We start from the raw sequence: 22,809 nt of genomic DNA on the forward strand, positions 1-22,809 counted from the left end.
CTGCAAAAATTTTTTCGTTAATTTTAATATTCTAACTTTGCCTTGTTTGTTTATATTTTAACTGTGTTTACATGTATTATAAAAATGACAATGAAATCTTTCTGATGAATAGATGTATCCGCAATGTGAATACTCGTCAAAATAATAATTTGTTTGTACCATATGCCACAACAAAGCTGGCTTATAACTCACCAAATCTGATGGCTCCCCGAATATTCAACCATTTGCCAATGAATATAAAGGAGAGCAGGTCTCAAGCCGAATTCAAATATCGCTTGAAATATTTTTTATGTTCTCATAGTTTTTATACTATTGAAGAGTACATGTCCCATTAGTTTGTAAGTAGTACCTAAGATTTTATCACTGACGGCTCCTACACAATGTATATTTGTCAACATTTGCCAAAGTTCGTGAAGAATTTGAAAATAGGCTGTATTATTGTTTACAAAACAATGGAACCCACATTGAACATTTACTTAATTGACATTTTTAATAAATTTGCAGTACAACAAAAACCTCATTAAATATTTCATTCAAGCCGGAGTTTCACAATTATTGTTTCACCCTGTACAATTATTATTTATACCATTGGATAGTATTTTTATAGTCTTTTCAATGATGTATCACAAGTAGGAGTTTGCAATTTGAACTTTTTGTGTTTTGGTGGGTGGGGTCTAGGGGGTTGATGGGGGTGAGTTCTCTTTCATGTCACTTCAGTTCCCCCTTACTATCCTAGAAACTGTTTCAAACATTTTTCGATATCAGCTTGCGTTCGTGAGATATAGACCATTGTAAGTTTTAAAATTAACGCACTGTATACAAAAATATTATACAGAGTGGCTTCAACTAACATGATGATATCGAGAATGATTTTGGAATTATTTTGAGAAAAAACGTTCATAGGTAAGGTCGCAACTTTTCTAGTGAGTTGTGAGGTTTGCAATGAATCATTTGGCAGAGTAAACCGTTATGATCCTGCTTTCTCAACAATCATTTTTGTAATCCACATTTCCTTCTGAGTAAATCTGTCTAATATATTTGTTGATTTAATGAATTTACCTGAAATAACGTAGCTAGTCCAGTAACTATTCCAAGTATCAGGAAATACAGGCAAAACATATTCGTTTCTGATCTGACCTTTTCGTTGTCCTCAATAGCTAAAACCTACAAAAACGAGGATGAAATATGAAAATCAGAGACGATTAGTCGTATTAATCAATTCAACCATTTGGTGCATTTATGAATGAATCAGGTACTCATGTTTTGAGCTGCTGTTTTAGCGCTGGACGTTTATCTCGCCGTCGCGTCGTGTTACAAATGATCCAATCAAAAGGGCATTAACTTCAGCGAAAATACCTACTCCCACTATGTCTCCGAAGACTAGCCCATAAACTGGTAGGGATGCACCTGTGAGGATGGAGGCAGTACATCCTATGGCAATGTAGTACCACTCTGGTGCAGACATTTTAAGTACTTTCATCAGCACACCTTGCCTTGGAGTTTGTTCCTCCTCGAAAAAATAAATAATTACCAAGGTGTTGAGTTGAAGAAATTAACGAAAAAATAACTTACAGATACTTCCTCCTCGATTTCTTCTTCTTCATTCACATGTTCAGATTTATTTGACCAACTCAAGGTCTTACTCAGTCTTCTATCTCCTGTAATCAAAGAACCAAAATTGTTCACTATTCCTTAGAAATATTAATTTCCAAAGTGTATTTATCCCTCTTCGATGCACATCAATTTTGAAACCAAATGCTCCAGAACTTGATAGTTTGGAACAGAAATATTGCTTCTACTTTCGATAAACTCATGGTCATCAGAATTGGGTGAGGCCGGAGCCCCATAGCAATGCTTTCATGACATATTATAGTAGCAGATATCACTGTTTCGAAGTAACATCAGCAATAGTACTTGATTGCAACATTTGAACTTTCCATGCGGAGATGTCAACTCCACAAGGTAAGTAAAAAGAAAATATTCAGTAGACGCAAGTAACAAGTCTTGAATTTTATTACATTTGAATCACCGAAGCACATTCAATTTTATATCAAGATGGATCAACGAAGAACGACTTATAAGCATATTCAATTCGGCTATTTCACCAAGATAGAGGAGCTAGGAAGTCCACAACTCTAGGGTGGAGAAATACACAGGCCTGGTGAATATGATATTATCGGGTGATTATTTAAAGGTATAGGATTTGATTTTCAAAACAACACAAAAAATTTAAAAAAATTCATGAAATCCTAATTGGAATCGATAGAACGATCAATATAATTTAATGTTTGAAGATGATTTCATGCAAATGTTGTCCGCGGCTCCGCTTTAGATGGCCCATGCGCAAGGTCTAATTTCGGCACACTCTCTCTAACATATCGACCGGTATTTCACGCATGAATGCTCCAATATTAGTTTCCAGAGCGTCAGTCGTTGCTGGTTTATCCCTGTAGACATGAGCCTTAACATGACCCCACAAGAAATGATCCAAAGACGTTAAATCACACGATCTAGGCGGCTAATTGCGGCTCTTAATTGGGCCATTGTTTCGCGTTCCGTGTGGCATGTGGCACCGTCTTGTTGAAACTACATGTCAGGCATGTCCAATTCTTTCATTTTGGGCAACGAATAGTCGTCAATCATCACACGGTAGCGCTCGCCATTCACAGTAACGTTCCGGCCATTGTCGTCTTTGAAAAAGTACGGCCCGATGATGCCACCGACCCATAGTCCACACCAAACAGTAACTTTTTCGGGATGCATCGGTAGTTCTTGCAATTCATCCAACCAGAAATGAGCTGCGTCGCTGAACACAATTTTTCGATGAAAATGTGTATCTTCCTCCAACTTTGCCATAGCCCATTCACCAAATGTTAGACGTTGTGGGAGGTCGTGTGGCTTCAATTCTTGCACCAGCTGTATCTTATAAGGTTTTACACCCAAATCCTTCCGCACAATTTTCCACGTAGTGGTGTAACAGTGGTCCAATTGCTGCGAACAACGGCGAATCGACATTTCACGGTCATCACGAATACTGGCAGATATAGCCGCAATATTTTCTTCGGTCCTCACTCTACGTATGCGTGTTGATGATTTAATGTCCAATAATTTGAACTGGTTCGAAATTTAGTCACACGCTTTCGAACAGCTTCCTCAGTAGGTCGACGAAACTGCCCATGAATCGGAAGAAGTGCACGATGCACTTTCTTCCCCGTGCATGAATTTTAATAATAAAATTCATTAGTTTGCAAGCGTTGTTCATTCATAAGTCGATTCATAGTTTAAATATTGACCAAACTGAACAAGTTTGACAATGACACAAGACACGATTCACGCGTGATCTATCAAAAACAGTGTTGCCAAAAAGATACCAGCAAAAAAGATAAAAGCAAAAAAAGGGTTGGATATAAACCCGAAATTACCCTAGTTGGATTATCCAATAGGACCAAAACAGAGGACCTAGGACCTAGGAGGTGAAACAATACATCTGTCAACATCTGGAGAAAAAACAAAGAACGGTGAAAGTAGCACAGATGCTAGCCAGACGCACTCATGGAACATACAGAGAGGAAAGTCGTTAGACAAAGTTCTTTCAACTATTGTTCTACCAGTTCGGAGAACTTTCAAAACAGTCTCAGATATAAGGTTGTACGATAGAAGTTTCATTTACCTTGCATTTCACTCGTGTCCGTCAGTCCTTGAGAATTCACCAGGCTGTAATATGCACCTGCCTTCATCATCAGTTCAGTATGGGTTCCTATCTCTCTGACTTCTCCGTCGGCTATGAAGACTATCCTGTGCGCGTTTCTGATGGTTGATAGACGATGAGCCACTATTATTGTTGTACACTCGCCACTGATCTAAAAATAGGTTTGCCTCGTGAATAGATACATACAATAAAAATAAGACGTGAAAAGAGTGAGTGCTAAAAGTGTAAATGAGTCCTAGTACATTCCAATTCCACTAATCGAACATATAGAAATGAAAGTCGTTATCTTGGTAGACAAGGTTCAAACCCACAACCTCTGAGCTGAACCTTATAGCAACTCGTCACTAACTTTCAATTACTTTCTTCTTTCAACTCACCGAATCCAGAGCTGCCTGGACTTCCGCTTCGCTGGTGGTATCCAAAGCAGAAGTAGCCTCATCTAGAAGAAGTATTTCAGGCTTCCTCACCAAAGCTCTAGCGATGGCAATCCGTTGTTTCTGTCCTCCAGAGAGCTGAGCTCCTCTTTCACCGATGATTGTTAGATAACCATGCGGTAGGCTTGAGATGAACTTGTGAGCGTTGGCTTTCTTAGCTGCCTCTTCTATTTCTGCCTGAGTAGCGGTCAACTTACCATACCGGATATTTTCTGCAATCGAAGTAGCAAACAAGGCTGGTTCCTGGCTAACGACGCCAATTTTTTGTTTCAACCAGCTGGGGTTTAGATCTCGTATGTCGATGTCGTCAAGGAAGATCTGAAAATTGTATTTGGAACTGGTGGAACTGCAATTTCTCGCGTGAAATAAATGCAAAACAAGCACTTTTCCCAAACACTCTTTTCAGTCACTGCCTCCAGCAGTGACTGAAAAATGAAAATCGATGGAAGAGTCATGATTTCCAATTTTTTGAACAATAGACGACATGTGTCCCGATATTCAGCATTAGAAATTATCCTTATTGATTTTTTTTGTGTTACAAATATCTTTCCAGCAGAAGTAGAATCACCCCAAAGTGTCCCCTAGCTGATGAACGAGAGGAAAAAGGCATAGTAGACAGCGAGAAAAGTATCAATAGAAACGAATTTTCTCAATTGCCTCAACAGAAACAGATATTTGGATAATTTCGTATTTAATTAATCAATATGACATGTCTAATTAAGGAAGTCATCCAAAGTTATACCAAGTAATTGGGCTGTTTTTCCTTCCAAAAGCATGTTATTGGAAGAAAATATCAGTCTCTGGGTTTTTCTCATATTAAGTTTGAGAAGATTCGCATTGAACCATTTTTCAGCTTGGATTTCAGCAAGTTCAGAGATTTTCAATAAATGTTTGCAATTTTTGCCTGAGCAGACAATAGATGTGTCATCGGCATAAACAACACATTTATGGGGCAGAACTTGGAAGGAAAGGTCATTAAAAAATATTATAAATAGGAGAGGTCCCAGCACAGATCTTTGCGGAACACCGTTTACTATAGGCTCTAAATTAGACGTTCCATTGTCTCCTAGGTCGACATATTGCTTTCGATTTTGTAAATACGATGTGAGAAGGGAGAGAGCCACACCTCTAACCCCATATTCATTCATTTTATGAAGTAGTAAATGGTGAGAGACACAGTCGAATGCTTTACTCAAGTCACACAGAGTTACAGCGCTCTGCTGACTATTCTCAAAGCCACCACACGAACAACTGCTTGTACAGTAGAGCAAGACTTACGGAAACCATACTGATCAGGATTCAAGAGATTGCGTTTTTCAAAATAGAAATATAACCTGTTTTTGATTAACATAGACCCATAGAGATGGGTCGATGATTTTCAATGATATTCTTGTCCCCTTTTTTAAAAACTGGAATGACCTTACTAATTTTTAATTTATTTGCTAGCATTGAACAAATAATAGGTAAGAGGTTCTACAATTAGATCGCAAAGCGCCTTAATTATTTTACTGTTGAGATTATAGATATCGATACAATTAGAGTTTTTTAATTCGTGAATAGCATTATAAACTTCCGAATTGGCAACAGGTGTAAACATAAACGAACCTGATGAACGGGGTTCCAATGTATTGTCAAGCGATATTAAAGAGATGTTGTCTTTATCAATAGGAAGTTCTGCAATGATAGTATTAGCAATTGTAGTGAAATATATATTAAACTCATTGGGAGTTATTTTGTCTGTATATATTAAGAGGGCGGCAAAATTGTATTCCGCCCCGGGCAGCCGACACCCACACTACGCCACTGGTTTTATCTGAAGGGTCGGAAATGATGTTACCGTCAATCAATAGGCGACTGTCGCTTTTCCGTTTCTGTCCGGTAAGGACTTTGAAACGGTACTTGGATGAGACCGTTTCCTGAACCACTTGAACGCCCAACACCCTAGCATAAAATTCACCATGGAGATTGAGCAGGACCAACGGATAGCTTTCCCTGATGTACTAGTAGTACGATGTGGTAGAAGACTAACCCACAACAAAGTGTATCGATAACCGACACACACAGATATATACTTGCACGCACTATCGCACCATCATCCTAGCCAAAAGACCAGCAGTCATCTCCACTCTTACGGAACGGGCTCGGAGAATATGTGGACCAGAACATCTGGAGAGGGAACTGAAATACCTCGAAGTGACCTTGATGTCGAATGGATACAGTGCCTCCGAGATCAGGAAAGCCATGAAACCAAAGAGCAACATGGTTGAAAAAGCGAAAAAGGATCAGATGGTTGCACGCGCATATCTACCGTTTATCCCTAGGGTCACGGACCGAAGGTATATATCGGAACCACCAAAAGATCCAAGGGAACAAAACTGAAAGAGCATAAAAGGAACTGCAGACTAAGCCAAACGGACAAGTCAGTTGTGACAGAACACGCGCTTAGTGAAGGAGACCACATACTTTTGTTTGAAAACACAGAACTAATTGCTCCCAACCAGAGATACTATAGCCGACTGGTACGGGAGGCAATAGAGATCCACAAACACACAGAGAATTTCAACAGAAAAGAAGAAGCGGTGAACCTCATACGAATATGGAACCCCATTTTAAGGAATTCGAGAATAACGAACAGAATGACAACAGGCAGCAAGATTGTTAATGTTCCAGGTTCAAGTACAGGTACAAGTGCAGGTACAAGTGCAGGTACAAGTACAGGTACCAATACAACTAATTACCTGACAAAGCCTGACGAAGCCTAAAAGTTAGTCATCGAACAGCAAGCCATGATGGTTAAACCTCTGAAGAAGCTAGCCACTCGCGCCAGTAAAACGTCAGGAAGAAATTTCAAAAATCTACGGCTTTCAAACTCGAAAAATAGTGACACTGACTATCAAGTATTTACTCACATTTCCAACAATAGGATCATAAAACCTTTGAAGCAACTGAATACACGTTGATTTACCGCAGCCTGAATTACCAACCAATGCTATGGTTTCTCCACAATTGATCTGAAGGTTTAGTCCTTGGAGAATCTGGAAAAAACATAAAACACTTTATGGTGTCAGGAATACAAATGAGTGCGATGAGAAAATAGAGACATTTGTGCAAACATATAAAAGTAATTTTGGTAGGTTTTTTCTGTTCAGCAGCAAGGTTTCAAGAACTCTAAACAAACCATTCGTTATTGATAGTAATACAAATTGAAGATTGACTGGCATTCATGATATTCTTCAAAATGATTTGATCCCAATTTCAGTTTGGAATTAGCAACACTGCCCATCTGAGCCATATTCAAATATATCGAGTAAAGTATCGTTATCATGTAAATAAATTACTGTTACTACTTTAAAATCCTAGAATACATACCTTCACATCTGGTCGAGTGGGATAGTTAAAAAATACATTTTGAAAAGTGATATTTGATCGAAATTTTCTCAGTTTTATCCCCTCGTTTTGGTTCCTCACAATTTTTGGTTCACTATCCAAAACAAAGAAGATTTTTTGTGCAGCTCCTCTAGCCGCACTGAAGACTTCCAACAGAGGGGCTCCCATACCAAAGTTCCAGGTCGCTATGAGAGTAGAGAAGAATACCTGAAATAATAACAATGATGATTTGAATCATCAATAATCACGGAATGATATAGGGCACTGAAAATGTCACTAGTGAGGCGAGCAAGAAGTATCGCGGAGAACCTCAGTTTCTGCGAGAAAACGTATCGCTACTTCCAAGAGCCTCCACGAGTTGTGGATAATCCAACAACCGCTGGTCGTCCTTCTGGAAGGGCATCTATGAACACCCGTAGCCACTTCAGCCCTAGCGCAGTTCGAGGCTTTTAGCAGAGAGCTTCGACGGCCTGAGCTCAATTAACTACGCAACCCGATAACCCCGGATGACGTTCAAAGAGTCATTGTGGATCCCAAGAATTTCGCTGCTTCATACTGAGATGGGATAGACACTTATTAGTGCAAAAAACCTCCAAGCACCGATTGAGTTTTCTACTCATGGCTGGAAGGAGAGCAACCTATTCCGGACCGTTCTCATCTCCAAAAAAAAGATTCGTCTATTCCAAAGAATTACATACTGATAGCATGCCTAACTCCGTTGGTGTTTACTAGCATCTTATAGATAGATATAAAAAAAATGCTCATGGATAGATGTGTAACGCAGGACTCAATACAGTTCAAGCGTGACTTCTCTATGGTCTGCATCGTTTACCGCAAGACATCTTGCATTCGCTGAGATATCTTGAAGAACTGATATCACACTGGTGGACCCGCTCCACCATAACATCTGGTTTGACTAGAGTCTAAACAGGGTGGGTCACTTTCAAAAGGGATGTATTTCAGAGCGATTCCCTCAGTCCTCTCCTCTACTGCATCTCACTATTGCCATAATCTGTTGTGCTCAGAAATACTCGAAGGTATAACTGTGGTACCCCCGGAAACCGGAGGCACAAGGTCACCCATTCATTTTATATGGATGGTCTTGAACTTTTTGCTCTGGAGAAGAGGATCTCAGTCCTTGAGGGTGTTGAAAAAGTAAACGCAGACTATGAAATTCGGAATAGACAACTGTGCAACGATGCATCTCGAAAAAGGACGGTGCGGGGAATACGGAAAGAATGTGTAGCTCATGGATGGAAGCATTCTGAACCATCTGGATGCAGAAGAGACGTATACACCACTCTCAACTTCATTCACAAAAGGTAACAGCAGTAAAGAATTCTCTTCGTGACAAGTATTAGCACAAACTCTAATAGATCTGGTCATCGGAACTGAGGAAGAACAAAGTTGCTGCAACAATTATGCTTGCCGTGTCAATATCACACTACTCGTTTTGAGTAGTGAAGTTGAGCCGGGAGGAGTTTTATTAACTTGACGGAAAGAACTGAAAAATGATGCACATCCATTGGAGTTTGCATCCAAAATAGCCCGTTTCAAGGTTGTCCGTCCCCCGACAATAGGGAGGCCGTGGACTTTTTAGTTTGAAGTGTCTACATGACAAAATGGTACTGGATGAAGCCTGTGAAGCCGTCAGGAGTTCCCCTTTTCTGCATGGTCCGTGACCATGGACAAGCAAGAATAGGAGCGTTTCCCTTCAGTGTAGCTGACCAAGCAGCTGGTGAACTCGGTTTTCTCGGGCCACTGAACGAGATGAGCACTGCTCTGACACCAAGTTCAAACTCATTCAGGAAAAAACCCATATAAACAACGCACAGATCACTTCACTTCTGCGGCAGCACAAGGATAATCCAATGCATGGTGTCTTATTCAACGACATTGAAGACTTTGGCTCATCGAAGTGCCCAACTTTCGATTTTCTCGCATCAAGTGGGCCGAAGTCGCAAACTGAGGAGTTCATCATGACCTGCCAAAATAGCACCTTCAACAACTTAGTCCACCGCAGTGGGCTATGATGGGTATAGAGGTTCCTGATACAAGATGCAGGACCTGCCGCGGTCGGTCTGAGCCTCTGATGCAGTTGTCAGCATGTCAAGCATATGGGGTCTCACCATACATCCGTTGACATAACATGGGTCTTAGAGTGCTACATTTACGATATTGACGATACACCGTTGATGGCCTGCCCTACAAAGGATATTGAATTCGTTGTGGAGAAAGAGAAGTTCCGAATTCATTGTAACTATTCGTTGTTCACCCTCAAACTCAAGCTAATAGGCTTGATATAATCCTTCTCGTCTAGCACAGCAAGACGATATTTGTCAGGAGTTTTTAGCTCCTGGCGAGACGAATATCATCCGAAAAGAAAAAGAGAAACGGATAAAATCTCTATCCATACCACTCTGTCCGGATGGTTTGCTCTGATTATTGAATTATTTGGTAGAATTACGCCCTCTCTGCTCTCGAATTTCGAAACCATGTCTGCTTGCCGTACTCAGGTAGAAATCTTAGTCGTACGAATACAAAAGGCTGTCATACATGGCTCACTGTGCTTGCTCAGGCTGGCGCGCCCTCCTAAATGTATCGGGTCTACGGGAGGTAGGGCCTAACCAGTGCAAACTTAGATTGAATCATCATGGAATGATATAGGGCACATAACACAGGGTATCTGAAAATGAAGACTATGGCAAACTATGCTCCATCGATTATCAACAGTAGGATCCCAAGCATTGATCCTTGAGGAACACCAAATTCCTTGGTCAAAACAATAACTAGTAATAATAAAATTCAAGAAATACTCACTGACACCATATTACCCGGATTATACACCTGTTGTTCCGGTGGTAGATCTTCTTCTTCGAGTATCAACCCGACCCCGTACCAGAACGATAAAGCATAACACGCATAAACGAAGAACCATAAACAACCGTTGCTCAAGGCATTGAATAATCCTCGTTTGATGTTATTATCCTTAGCTTGGATGAGATGATTGTTATATCTTTCTGTCTCTTTCTTTTGGCCATCGAAAGCAACTACTGTTCTTATAGAACTGAGGACTTCTTCAGCTATTGCACCTGCGGATCCGTAGGAATCCATTTCTTGTTGAAAGAACTTTGTTGAAACCTGAAAAATATATTGTTTGAGCTCATTTGTTGGCTGAAAGTATGTTCGAGGATAATGCAGTTTCACCAAGCAGTCAATAAGAAATTTAGAATAATCATGCTTGCTTGTGAAGGAAATTATTCTACTACACTGAAGGTGGGAAAAACTTGGTTCAAACCACCGAGAGAATTGAAACTGGGATGTAAAGAACATGAGAACTCAACTATCAATTAGAACGCACAACTGAAAAATAAAGCTCCAGAAGATTGTAAATAAAGCTGAAGTCTTTTTTCGGAGTTAGAGTCTCTTCAAAGAGTTCAATTTCTGCTAAGGCAAAGTAATGATTGATGTGCCCTAAATAATTGAATTACTGACTTTGCTATAAACATCATTATCTATATTATTTATATTAGGCTTTTTTTGTGGAAATCAAATCTTACAAATGTACTATGTCCTTGTTTTCCATACTTCCTGTTGCATGACACGTAAGTAATCATCAATCAGTTTTCCTAAATTCATAACCACAAAATTTAAAAAAAACAAAAAACTTTCTTTCCAATTAGATCACTCACTTTCAGGTGAGCACTGATGATGACGAGAGTCGAAACCGCTTTCCAATAAGGATTTATGATTATACACTTTTATAAAAAAACTCTTCGATTCATTCATAAAAACGGACAAAACTTTTGGAACAACCAATAGATTAATAAGGTTCAGGAAATAGTATACTTTTTGTTCAGACAAAGTTTGATTGTTCTTCTGTCTAATAAATGATTATGATATTCGCGACAGGAATCGCACTTCAAACTGTGAGTCCTCGTTGATCCTTGGTTGCCGTTCGTAAGCAGTAACAGCTTGTTCGCGAAGAAACAGATTTCACACAGATTTTCAAAATTGGTTAAGATACGGAACCACATCATCGTGTTTTGTTACCTCATCATATTGTTGCTCTTATTTTAGTAATGCGAAATGAAACCATTTTGATTATTTTTCTCGACAATAAGCTGTATCATACTGACCGTTGTTATCAATCCCATGATGGTGGTGGATATTGGTAGCGATACCATGCAGACTAGAGCTAATTTCCAGCCCTTCACGAGAGCCATAATGATTCCAGCCACGAAACTCGATTCAAAATAAAGAAATACCCCAATTTTTTCGCCTATACCTTCTTCAATTCTGGCGATGTTCCTGTAAATAAAAAATCTTTGAAACCTACAAAATTGAAAGAATATCTATCTGTCATATCTATTTTGTGACGTGGTTCTTTTCATTATCATTTTTTCACGTTCTTATTCATATAATTGTCATTTACGTAAAAAGTCTGATTTTTTGGACAGGTAAACTAAATTCTACGACTAGACTGCGTGCATTTTCGGGCATGTTGCATACACTATTTTTTCGACAACTGTGTAGAATAACAAATCAATGAGACACATTTCTTTATTATATATCTTTATCGAACAAAATTTCGAACACTTCAATTCTTATTTGTATTGAATATTGAAATTCGAACAGAAGATAGGAACTAACAGAGACATTCTTATTCTTGTTCATAGTATTATTTATATGAAAATTGTAGATATGTTTTTACCAAATTTTTGAACAAAGAAAATGCAATAATTTTTGCGAAATACCTAGTTATAACATTTGCAAATAAGTAACCGTACTTACTGTGTAAAGGTAGTTGCAAAGTCGCCAGTTTTATTTTTATCAAACCACTCTATATCCTGGTTCAGAAACTTTTCCAAAAAAGCTTTTCTCAATGCGTATACCTGGAAAAATATAGAATACATTACAAATATTAGGATTTCTACCACAAAAAAGATAGGGAACTCAAATATGGTAGTGATAATCAACTCTTGAAATGAAAAAATCAAGGGAATTATAGAGTACTCTGTATAGTTTAGGTTAGATGAGGTCAAAATTCTATTTGACCCTCTGTATAACTCAAATTCGAGGCAAGTTACCAATCATTCCAATTGAAAAATGATCTATTATCATCAAGTGATTCGAATTGTAGCAAAGGAGTTTCATTAATATGTCTTTTTGAGAGCTCTTATGAAAAATATATTTGGGGTAAAAACCTATGAAGAATAACTCATTCTTATTCCGAATTTCAATGTTGATATTATGGCTGTAATTTCTAGGAAGAGTGACGAAGTCATATGAATCTATGAATTGATTACTTTTAACTACTGTCTGGCGAAAACCTGGAAAATTTCACTTGCTCAAAATCAATTGTCTAACGGAGCTATAACTGTAGAACATGACCAATAGGTAAGTAGTACAGCTCATCTGTCTAACGGAGCTATAACTGAAAAGCACGACAGATAGGTAAGTAGTATAGCTCACATGTCTAACATAACTATAACTACAGAGCACGACATTAGTATAGCTCACCTGTCTAGCGGAGTTATGAATGAAGAACACGGCAAATGAGTGAGCAGTATAGCTCACCTATCTAATGGAGCTATAACTGTGAAGTACGACAGATGAGTGCGTTATATAGCTCACTTGTGTTATAACTGCAGATCACGACAGATATGTAAGAACTATAGGTCACCTGTCTAACGGAGCTATAATTCTAGAGCACGAGCATAAATTAGTAAGTAGTATAGCCTACTTGTTTAACGGAGCTATAACTGTAGTTCGAAACAGATAAGTGAGTTTTACTCATATAGCTCACTCCTCTAATGGAGATAAAAAGGCAGAGCATGACAGATAAGTGAGGAGCATAGCACATATGTCTAATGGAGCTATAATTGTAGAGCACGACAGTTAAGTAAGTAGTATAAGTCACCAGTCTGACTATAGAGCAAGACATATAAGTAATATAGATCACCTGTCTTACGAAGCTTCATCTTTAGATTAAGCCAGCTCTCCTATCTATCGAAGCTATAAATGTAGGGCACCAATGAAAAAAATAGTATAGTTCACTTATCATCTAACGAGGCTAAAAATGAAGAGCTTGATAAATAAGTGAGTTGCATAGCTTATTTGTCTAGCGGAGCTATAAATGAAGAACACGGCAGATAAGAAAGAAGTATAGCTCACCTGTCTAACGTAGCTATAATTGTAGAGCACGACAGATAAGTAAGTATTATAAATTACCAGTCTGACTATAGAGCAAGTCATATACGTAATATCACCTGTCTAACGAAGCTTCATCTTTAGATTAAGCCAGCTCTCTTATCTATCGGAGCTATAAATGTAGGTCACCAATGAAAAAATAGTAAAGTTCACTTATATAACGAGGCTTAAACTGTAGAGCTCGATAAATATGTGAGTTGTATAGCTCATATAGTTTTTCAGAGCTATAACTGAAGAACACGGAAGATGAGTAAGTAGTATAGCTCACCTGTCTAACAGAGCTATAACTGTAAAGCACGACAGATAAATAAGTAGTAACTATGGTCACCAGGCCGATAATTGCAGTATTAACGGCGAAAAATTGGACATCTCTCCTCAAGGTTTCGTCAAAAATGGATTTTTCTTCTTCCGTAATATTTCCATACGATGACGATGCATAGGCTACTATGGATCCAGTCATATCTCCAAATAATATCATCATGAACGGTTGCATCACTCCAGATATTATCGAACATATTGAAGCGATGAATATGCATATTTTGTCCAGTGGCGTCGAGAAGTGAAACTGAAATTGAAAACAGAATCAACCTCAACTGAATACTGGAGCAGAAAATAAATTAATTTTTGTTTACAATGATTTGTGTATATGAGTACAAATATCCTCAAACAAGTTTTGAGAATTTCATGGTGAAAACATTCACAAATAGTTTTTCTTAATTTTTATCTCCTGTAACATTCCGTAGTGAGCAAAAGACAAAAAACTGCTCATACCGTTGAAAATTTTCGACATGAAATGCCGATTTCCTTGAAATTACTTTATTGGAAGATGTGCTGAATATATGTTATTTCGTTCATTCAAAAATTTTTCCCATCTATAATCGCCAGTTATTTCATTGAAAATCATTCATAAAACGGATTTTGGAAATTATTTAGTGCTAGCTCGATTCTGTCAGCCATTTTCACCACTTTTTCAATTATTTTCAACTATTTGGTAGCCATGTGACTTGTCCATTTCTTCCATGTTTCTGGAAAACGCTGTTTCCTCATAGTTATATTGTGTTATTTCTCCATCTTTTCTAACAATCCTGTCATACTATTTTGTACAGGTCCTTTGCTTGTCTTTCTGACCCAGTGACATTTGCGTAAGACATAACAAGCTGTCACTGTTCTCTTGTTGCTTTGTCTGGAACTGTGGTCTTGATTATCTACTCCAATTCTTATGAAGATTTCCCCAAATAGACATTGTCCAATGAATTGCTCTGTAATTATTCTGAGATGATCCCTTATGGTTCAAGAAGTTTCCCACTTCTCTTCTCAGGATTTCTTATTGGTGTATTTCCTGATGTGGTCTAATACCCCTAAAATTTGTGGTCTTCAACAAAGTTGGTGATCCCTATCTAGCACACTCATCAGCATTTTCATTGCTCATTCCCAGACCAGTCTTTTGGGCTCATCACTACCCCAAGTGTAGTCTCACTGTTCCTGAAAATATTGGCCCGCTCATTTAGTTTGAGCACCGAATCAGTATTCCTTGTGTATTGTCCATTTCTTTTCGTTGAGGCATCTGGCCTTTTTGAAGCTGCGTGAAGTTGGTTATAGATGATTATAGAATCTAGTATCATTCGAAAATAGTTAACTTCCCCCCACAATAGTACTTCCTCAGTCTGGAGTTTCAAAGATCCTAGTGCCTTAATCCTGGTCCTCTTGAAGATAGGTATTATGGTAAATTGAATGGATAATGTTAGGTTCTTTTTTCTCGAATTAACTCATTATGTTCACGGTATGTAACATACTTCCCATCACTAAATTGACCCCAGACTTGTGGGAATGAATCGTCAGTAAAGTTCAGTACTTTATAACCATTACAAAGTTTCATAATAGGATCTGTATCTGTAGAGTAGGGGGGGTGAGTGTAAGCCCACAGCACTTAGGCCACATGTGACCCATTTCACATCCTCCCGAGGAGTTGTCCTCCTAGGTCATCGTCCATCTTGACTTTTCCAGGAAGATGGACAGGTCACTGAGAGACATCTTCTTTATATCGGCAGGTGTGGGCCAAGACTTGCCGAAGACACACTCTCTTATTGACGATAACTTCGGGCACTTCCTTAGGACATGCCAGATAGTCTCTTCCTGTTCACACATCCTGCCTAGAGTTGTGTACACTAGTCCCATATTATGGAGGTGATTCCTCAGTTGACAGTGGCCAGTCAAAATTTCTACTGTTAAGCGTAGATTTTTCCTGGTCGTCGCTACATATTTCTTCGGCGTCAGCTTCCCAGGGTTGCCCAGGGTGATCCTGGCAAGGTTGCATCCTTTGATCCCATCCCATCTCTTTAGGGATTGAGCATGGGTGTAACATTTGGCTAGTTACGTAATTGTCGAAGTCATCAGGCCGTTGGTGCCACTGGGTCCTGAAATTCTCAGTCCAGCCGCTTCCTTGGCAATGCGATTACCTTTACTCCTGTCGCGCTCTTTAAGCCATCTCACGAGGGACTTTGGCTAAATCATGGTGGCACTCTAGTACTAGCCCTGAGGTAACACGTTGTCTGTTCAAGGCTAATAGGGCTTGTCTGCTGTTAGTACAGTTTGTTCATAATAGAATAAAAACTTCTAAGATTAACCACATCAGTATCTATGATCTGCAGATGTCTGTAGTTCTATATCTATAATATAACAGTAATTTATTTATGTCAATCTAGTACCATTATGTGAATAACTATCGCTGAAAATTATATTGCAATTAGGAAAGCCTTAATAGTATGATTGTGAAAGGTAACAAATATCCAAAAAAAGGTCGATGAAAAACTGATTTTTCCTCCACAAAAATGACTTTCGTTGAATATGGAAAAAAAAACTTCGAGAAAATTTTAAAATCTACTCACCAACCGAAGATACGAAATGGGAGCATCTGATTTTTCATCACTCTTTTCTTCTCTGAAAGGAGAAAAAGATGGAGAATTATCAACTCGTTTTGCCAGCTTTTTTCAGTGCAATAGTTTTGGTTAGCCACTTAGCTAACCTAACATTCAATCCAACATTTATACAGGTCGTTTTTTTCAACTGATCCAACTATTGCTATCTCGGAAACAGCAAGACCTACGAAGTCGTTTGAATTGGAAACAAAGGTTCCCACTTTGAGAAAATAGAGATTTTTTTGTTTCAGCTAGAAAATATCAGTGGTTGATTTTGCCAAACACTAGAATTGTCGAATTTAATTCTTTTGGTTTTACCGCCTCAACTCCAAATGATGTTATAATCTGATATAGACTAATTTGCAATGCGACGTTTCGTTCGTTAAATTTTATCATCAACTATATTTCAAATTACAGACCTCCAGTTTTTTCCATCGATTTTTATAGCCAACCATATTGTAACGAACCTGAAGCCGCCCCTGACCGATATGTCGGCCAGCTAACATTACCGCAAAAGAAATGAAGTCGGCAAGCGCCGTTAAAACTCTAGTTGAGTGACGAAACGACTATAGAATTCCAGAACGATCGTTACCGATATATAAGGCCGGCTTCTCCCGAAACGACTATAGAATTCTAGAACGATCGTTACCGATATATAAGGCCGGCTTCTCGTCCCAAGAGGGCAGTATGGTCCAGAAAGTGAATCGAGCGGGTAAACAAGGAATTCAAATAGTGGAAATAAATTAAGCGTTATTTGCTAAGTGTTGTAAATAAATTAGTTTGTGATAGTGAAATATTGTTAATTCTTTAAGTTGTTGGTACATTCAGCTATATATTATAATACATGTCCGTATTGAAAACAAACATGTATGCTAATAAACCGAACGTCACATTGCAAATTGGGTTACATCAAATTATAACGATAATGAAACAGTATTAAAAGTTTCCATGCTTTCTTTATATCATTGAAAATAAGACGGTAGAGCCATAAAGCAAAATTCGGCAATTCTCGTTTTTGGTGAATGTTTCAAAAACAGCTACTAATATTCTCCATCTGGAAAGAGATTATTCTAGATCCCCAAAACAGAAAACTTGTATGTCTTACCGTTTTCAACATAACAGTAGTGAGGATCAGCTCTAAAAAAATGGCCTGTATTTCATTCAATTTCAAATTGAAGTCAATATCATGAAGTTAATATACTGTTGTTCTAAATCTTCCCACTCAAAACCAGGGCCTTTAGGAGCAATGGCTCTAGATCGAATCATTGAATACATCAATTGTGAATTGTTTATCAAATGGTATTATATCACTATTATGATTTCATCAAAAGCGTGGAAAGTTGAAACAACTTTCATAAACTGAAACAACCTTCATGGCGAGATTAAAACCCACGTTAAAATCGTCAAATGAACTGGAGAAACAAAAAGTAAGAGGTAAAATAAATAGTGTAAGGCACCAAAATGACAAATTCGTTAAGAAAAAATGCATAAACAGGTCAACTTCAAATTCAACTCAACTTTCTATCATAACCTTAACTGTCATACCTTCTCAACCTAAAATTTAAATAGTGAAATTACCAAGTTTGACACTTTCAAAATATAATTTTATAGGGAATTCATCTATGAAACTAATCACTTCGTAACTTTTCACTTTGGCGTCCTCTAGCGAAGAAAAGTGTTCCATAGTTGAAAATTTGATAGTTCATTTGAAAGATAATGTGATCAAGTCAAAAAGATAACAAAAACTGAAAAAATTAACATTGGATTCACAATAAATGCTCAAACTGATCTCTATTGACTGTCATACATGAGTATAAGATGGTCTCGAAACGTCTCACATTTTGAAGCATTACTGGAGTTACTTGCTGACAATGTTTTTCCCACAAGAGGACGCCATAATGAAAAGTTACGCAGTGAGTCACAACGATGAATTTCTTTTTTTCACCATTTGTCACACTTAGTTCTTTCCCGGTGGATTGGCTGTCCTTTTTCATCTTTCACTGCCTGTTTTTGGCGAGTGCATTGGCTTGGGATGTGGGGGTTAATCAAACCGGCCATCAGATGCCTGCTTTCACATAGCCCCGCTGGATACGGGAATGACGGAATCACTTGGGGTTCTGTTATTCCCCAACTGAGTGGCTTCCCAACGATGGTTTAATCCTAAGGTTTGTGTATCCGTGCCGAAATGATGAATGACACTGAGACTATCAGCTGTCTCTACGGAACCTTCGAGATACCGGGCACCCTCTCATTCAATTCATTGAATTCAATGAATTGAATGATAGCATTGCCGAGCACAAGAAACACGCACAGCGAGAGGAAACCAGCAAATCAGGAATATCAGATCATGTTTGGACCCATCAACACAACATCGAGTGGTCCCAAGCTGAGATCTTGCACAGAGAGGAACATTGGTTTTAGAGAAAATTCAAAGAAGCCGCATACATGTTGTCCAACGTATTCAGCCAAGCCAGCGTAGAAATACGCAACATATGGAAACCCATCATCAAGCGAAAAATGGCCAACTCCCGCCAAAACGGTCATCTTCCACGGAACCAGTGAAGCGGAAAATGGAAAGCGGGGATAAGTGAAAGTACTCGAACGACCTATAAATAGTCATCTCTCGGAGGAATCAGTCCAGTCATCACCCGAAGACGATTGTAGATACTAACAATCGAAACGTCTGAACTAACGTGACTTGGAATCTCTCCACTTTTCATTTTTATTTTCTTTTTTCATTTCTTCATTTTCATTTATTCAATTGTTCTACTTGTATTTCATTTCACTATTATTTCATTTCAGGTTTGATTTGGTTAATATAATTTTTATTTTCAGCTATTTATTTTCAATTCTTCTTTTTCAGTTGTTTCAGGGATTTCAAATCATTTTATATAGTAGACAATGGAAGTCCGAACTAGTGAAATTGAGAAACATGTTTGCCTCAAATGAAAAATCGACCCGTTTTTGCATTTTTTTTCCAACAAATTTGTCTTAAAATTATTCGATTTGTTTTGGTTTTGTTGCCACACGCTACATAAGTTTCGAAAACATATAGCAGTCACCCAAAAAAATCCAGATATTTAGAATTGGATAAACTCTGACAATCAAAAAAAAAAGGGGAAGTATAAGTGAAATTATCTTTTCAAAAAAACAGGTTGGCATTACCGATGTGAGGTTTCATTGCTGATAAATTCATGAAAGTCACTAATAGGGGACATACAGTGTGTTCAAGGATTGATGTTCAAGGGGTTCGATGGATGAAAAATTTGGACAACGGAAGTTTGAAATCCATTGTCCAGGAAGAGGGTTACACTTTATCATTTCTCTATCATGAATTTCAGCTATTTCACCATATTTTTCCTTCCATTTCCATCGTTTGTATAGAATTGACAAGCAACAGATTGTTTAACTGATTCATTTTCATTTCAGGTGATAATATTCTTTTTCAAAATGGCGTTCATACAATTTTTTATTTTTTATACTCATTACTTATTCATTTCCACTAATTTTTTCTCTCTCGACAATATTTTTGTCTGGTTATATTCAGCATTTTCAATAATTTTTCATTCATTTTTATTTGATTTGTTCTTACATAAATTTCGAAGCTGTTGACACCTTTTCATACGAATTTGTAACATTAATCTAGAAACCTTGTCAATCACTTTCAAATAAACGTAAAAATGCCCATTTGATGCAATACTTTGGATACTCACAATTGGTCATCTTTTTCGTTTTTGATTTCGTCGTTTTCAATTTTCCTCTCCCTCATTTTGAATTTAACTATTCATGATTTTTTATATCAATACACACTTAGATATAATTCACTACGAACTGAAAATACCAACTAGCTCACTACAATTGTCTAGGTTTCAGTAACAATTTGTTTCAACTGATCTGTGTATATTGAAACAATTATAAATAAATGAAACTTCATTAAATCCATTACTTTTTGATAAATTTCATCCCAATGTCAAATTGATTCAAAATAATAAAGTGTTGACCAATCAACCCATCTTAATAAGTAGCAAAATAATAAACAGTTATTGAATGCACAGAGTGTCCTGAAATTAATTAATCAAGGCACAGGGTCAATTCAAGATTGATTCAAGAGAATGAATATGAAAAATCACTTCCCGTGAAAGTATCTACAGTGTCACCGATAAAGTCCGCATCAAATGGGAAACTTTTTTATTTATCGTTTTATGTGAAATTTGATTTTGGCAATAGATTTTGCTTGAAAAATGATGTCAAATGGCGTCTACAAATTAGGTCACGTTATTTCCTTAACCTGTCAAAATTGACATTTAAAAAAAGAAACATCGAAAAATGACATTATTCTTCAAAATATCCAAAAATATCAAAGAATAAAAATATTTTCTTTTGTAATTTTATATCCACTATTTAATATTTTCACTATTTTTCCGCACTCCTGCTTTTTCTACTTATCAAAATTCAAGCACACCTGTACTAAATCATTTATTTTAACTTAACTCGTCACCGAATTTCTTTCTTTGTAATATAGTAATATTTTAAGAGCCTCTTTGATGATAAAAACAAATTTTGAAAAATAAAAGTTGTCAAACTTGATGCAAAGTTCATCTAGTTTCAACGGGGCTTTCAAAACTATACAGTACTTGAGTTTTTTAATGAGCAAATGGCCTCACAATATGAATTAGAACAAAACGGAACATTAGGAAACAATATCTTATAGTCTATTTCAAAAGAGTGTAGAGTAATAAAATCTCATTAAGTATTCAAAAGCGCTACAGGGTGATCCGTCAATAAATTCTGTCACTTCCCTAGTCCGCATTGCAAAATTATGTCGTTTCATAAAGAGCAGGTAGGTATCACCCTGTTTTAAGGGATTTGTCCATTGTTATCGACGGATAAATACTGAGCCAGAGGCGCGCTAGTGGGATAATTGCCAAAAGAATATGCATTCATAAAAATTATATTAAAGGAAATAAAAATTTAATACAGCAGAACAGTGTTATTAAAAAAATATAAAATGTAACAATAAAATATATACGAACCGAAATCGGGAAATACTCACAAACACACACGAACGAACTTTACGTATTGAAACACTTGTGGGGACTTTAAATCAATTTATTCACAAAAACGACAAGAACTTTACTGGATACGTTATTACAATTTGACACTTGAACAATACTAAAACTGTGAACTTCCCTCAACGTTTAACAACACTCTATTTATACCCTAATTGAATGTTCTAGAGATTACTAGGTACAATTTTCGAGAACCTTCCGAGAAAATAATTATTCAGACTACCCTTAATTCTAAACCCTAACCTAAGCAAAAGTGTCACTGTCACTGATACACTGGTCTCTGTCCAGATTGCTTATCCCGCTACAGTATATTTACAATTCAATTAAATTATTCTACATCAGTATAGTCTTCATCCGAAGAACTGTCATCATCCCCTGGTGTTATAATTATAGGGTCAACCACCTGATCGACCAAGTTGTCCAGTTCCCACATTTTATCTTCCTCTTTTAAAACATGCTAGATTGCTTTTTGCCAGTTTTTTGATGTGATTTCCATAATGGCTTGATCAAACAATACCTTGACATCTTTCATTTTAAATGTGGTATTGTGCCTTGCAACATATCCTTTAACTTGTGCCCATATAAGTTCTATAGGATTTAATTCGCAATGATATGGCGGTAGGCGCAGCACAGTTACTTTATACTTTTCTGCTACATCTTCTACGGCATATTTCATGAAGCGAGATTTATGTTGTTTTACTATGGCTAGTAGTTCCTTCTTTACTGAATTCGCTTCAACCTGAATACCTTTATTTGACAGCCAGTTAATAATTTCTTGCTTTCTCCAAGCTGAAGTTGGTACCTTCTCTAAGCGCCTTGAATGGTAGCTTGCATTATCCATAACCACGACCGAATCAGCTGAAAGAAATTTTAACATTTCCCCGAAGTAGTCTTCGAAGACATCCGAATTCATGTCCTCATGATAATCTCCCGTCCGGCACGACTCAAAGCTTAACAAACCTTCTTTTAAAAATCCGTCTTCGCTTCCAATGTGAGCAATTATAAGCCTCTTCCCTTTTCCCGAAGGCACTTTAATACCCGTCGAAAGGCCTTCTATGAAAGCTTGGCGAGAACTTGTTATA

At 37.5% G+C, this 22,809-nt stretch overlaps 1 protein-coding gene across 3 annotated transcripts in view; it reads right to left on the minus strand.

The window, feature by feature from the left end:
- The window catches only part of LOC111515852 (ATP-dependent translocase ABCB1), a 58,788-nt gene that overhangs the window by 23,158 nt on the left and 12,821 nt on the right, over window positions 1-22,809 (minus strand). Inside the window, exons 1-13 of one of the 3 annotated variants that reach the window (XM_074182688.1) lie at window positions 20,372-20,558; window positions 16,629-16,680; window positions 14,012-14,308; window positions 12,325-12,425; window positions 11,670-11,841; window positions 10,351-10,671; window positions 7,513-7,737; window positions 7,053-7,178; window positions 4,087-4,461; window positions 3,671-3,860; window positions 1,573-1,658; window positions 1,361-1,510; window positions 1,060-1,164 (exon numbers count right to left, since the gene is read on the minus strand). In XM_074182688.1, coding sequence (XP_074038789.1) covers window positions 1,060-1,164; window positions 1,361-1,510; window positions 1,573-1,658; window positions 3,671-3,860; window positions 4,087-4,461; window positions 7,053-7,178; window positions 7,513-7,737; window positions 10,351-10,671; window positions 11,670-11,841; window positions 12,325-12,425; window positions 14,012-14,308; window positions 16,629-16,680; window positions 20,372-20,427 — 2,256 coding nt within the window. In that variant the 5' untranslated portion in view covers window positions 20,428-20,558. Of the gene's footprint in view, window positions 1-1,059; window positions 1,165-1,360; window positions 1,511-1,572; window positions 1,659-3,670; window positions 3,861-4,086; window positions 4,462-7,052; window positions 7,179-7,512; window positions 7,738-10,350; window positions 10,672-11,669; window positions 11,842-12,324; window positions 12,426-14,011; window positions 14,309-16,628; window positions 16,681-20,371; window positions 20,559-22,809 lie in introns of those variants that run through there. The other 2 variants (XM_074182687.1, XM_074182686.1) reach the window with 2 other exon arrangements.

Source organism: Leptinotarsa decemlineata, unplaced genomic scaffold (assembly GCF_025532065.1).
Source record: "Leptinotarsa decemlineata unplaced genomic scaffold, Ldec_3_MD MMD2_tig00026328_RagTag_RagTag, whole genome shotgun sequence".
NCBI classification, from domain to species: domain Eukaryota; kingdom Metazoa; phylum Arthropoda; class Insecta; order Coleoptera; family Chrysomelidae; genus Leptinotarsa; species Leptinotarsa decemlineata.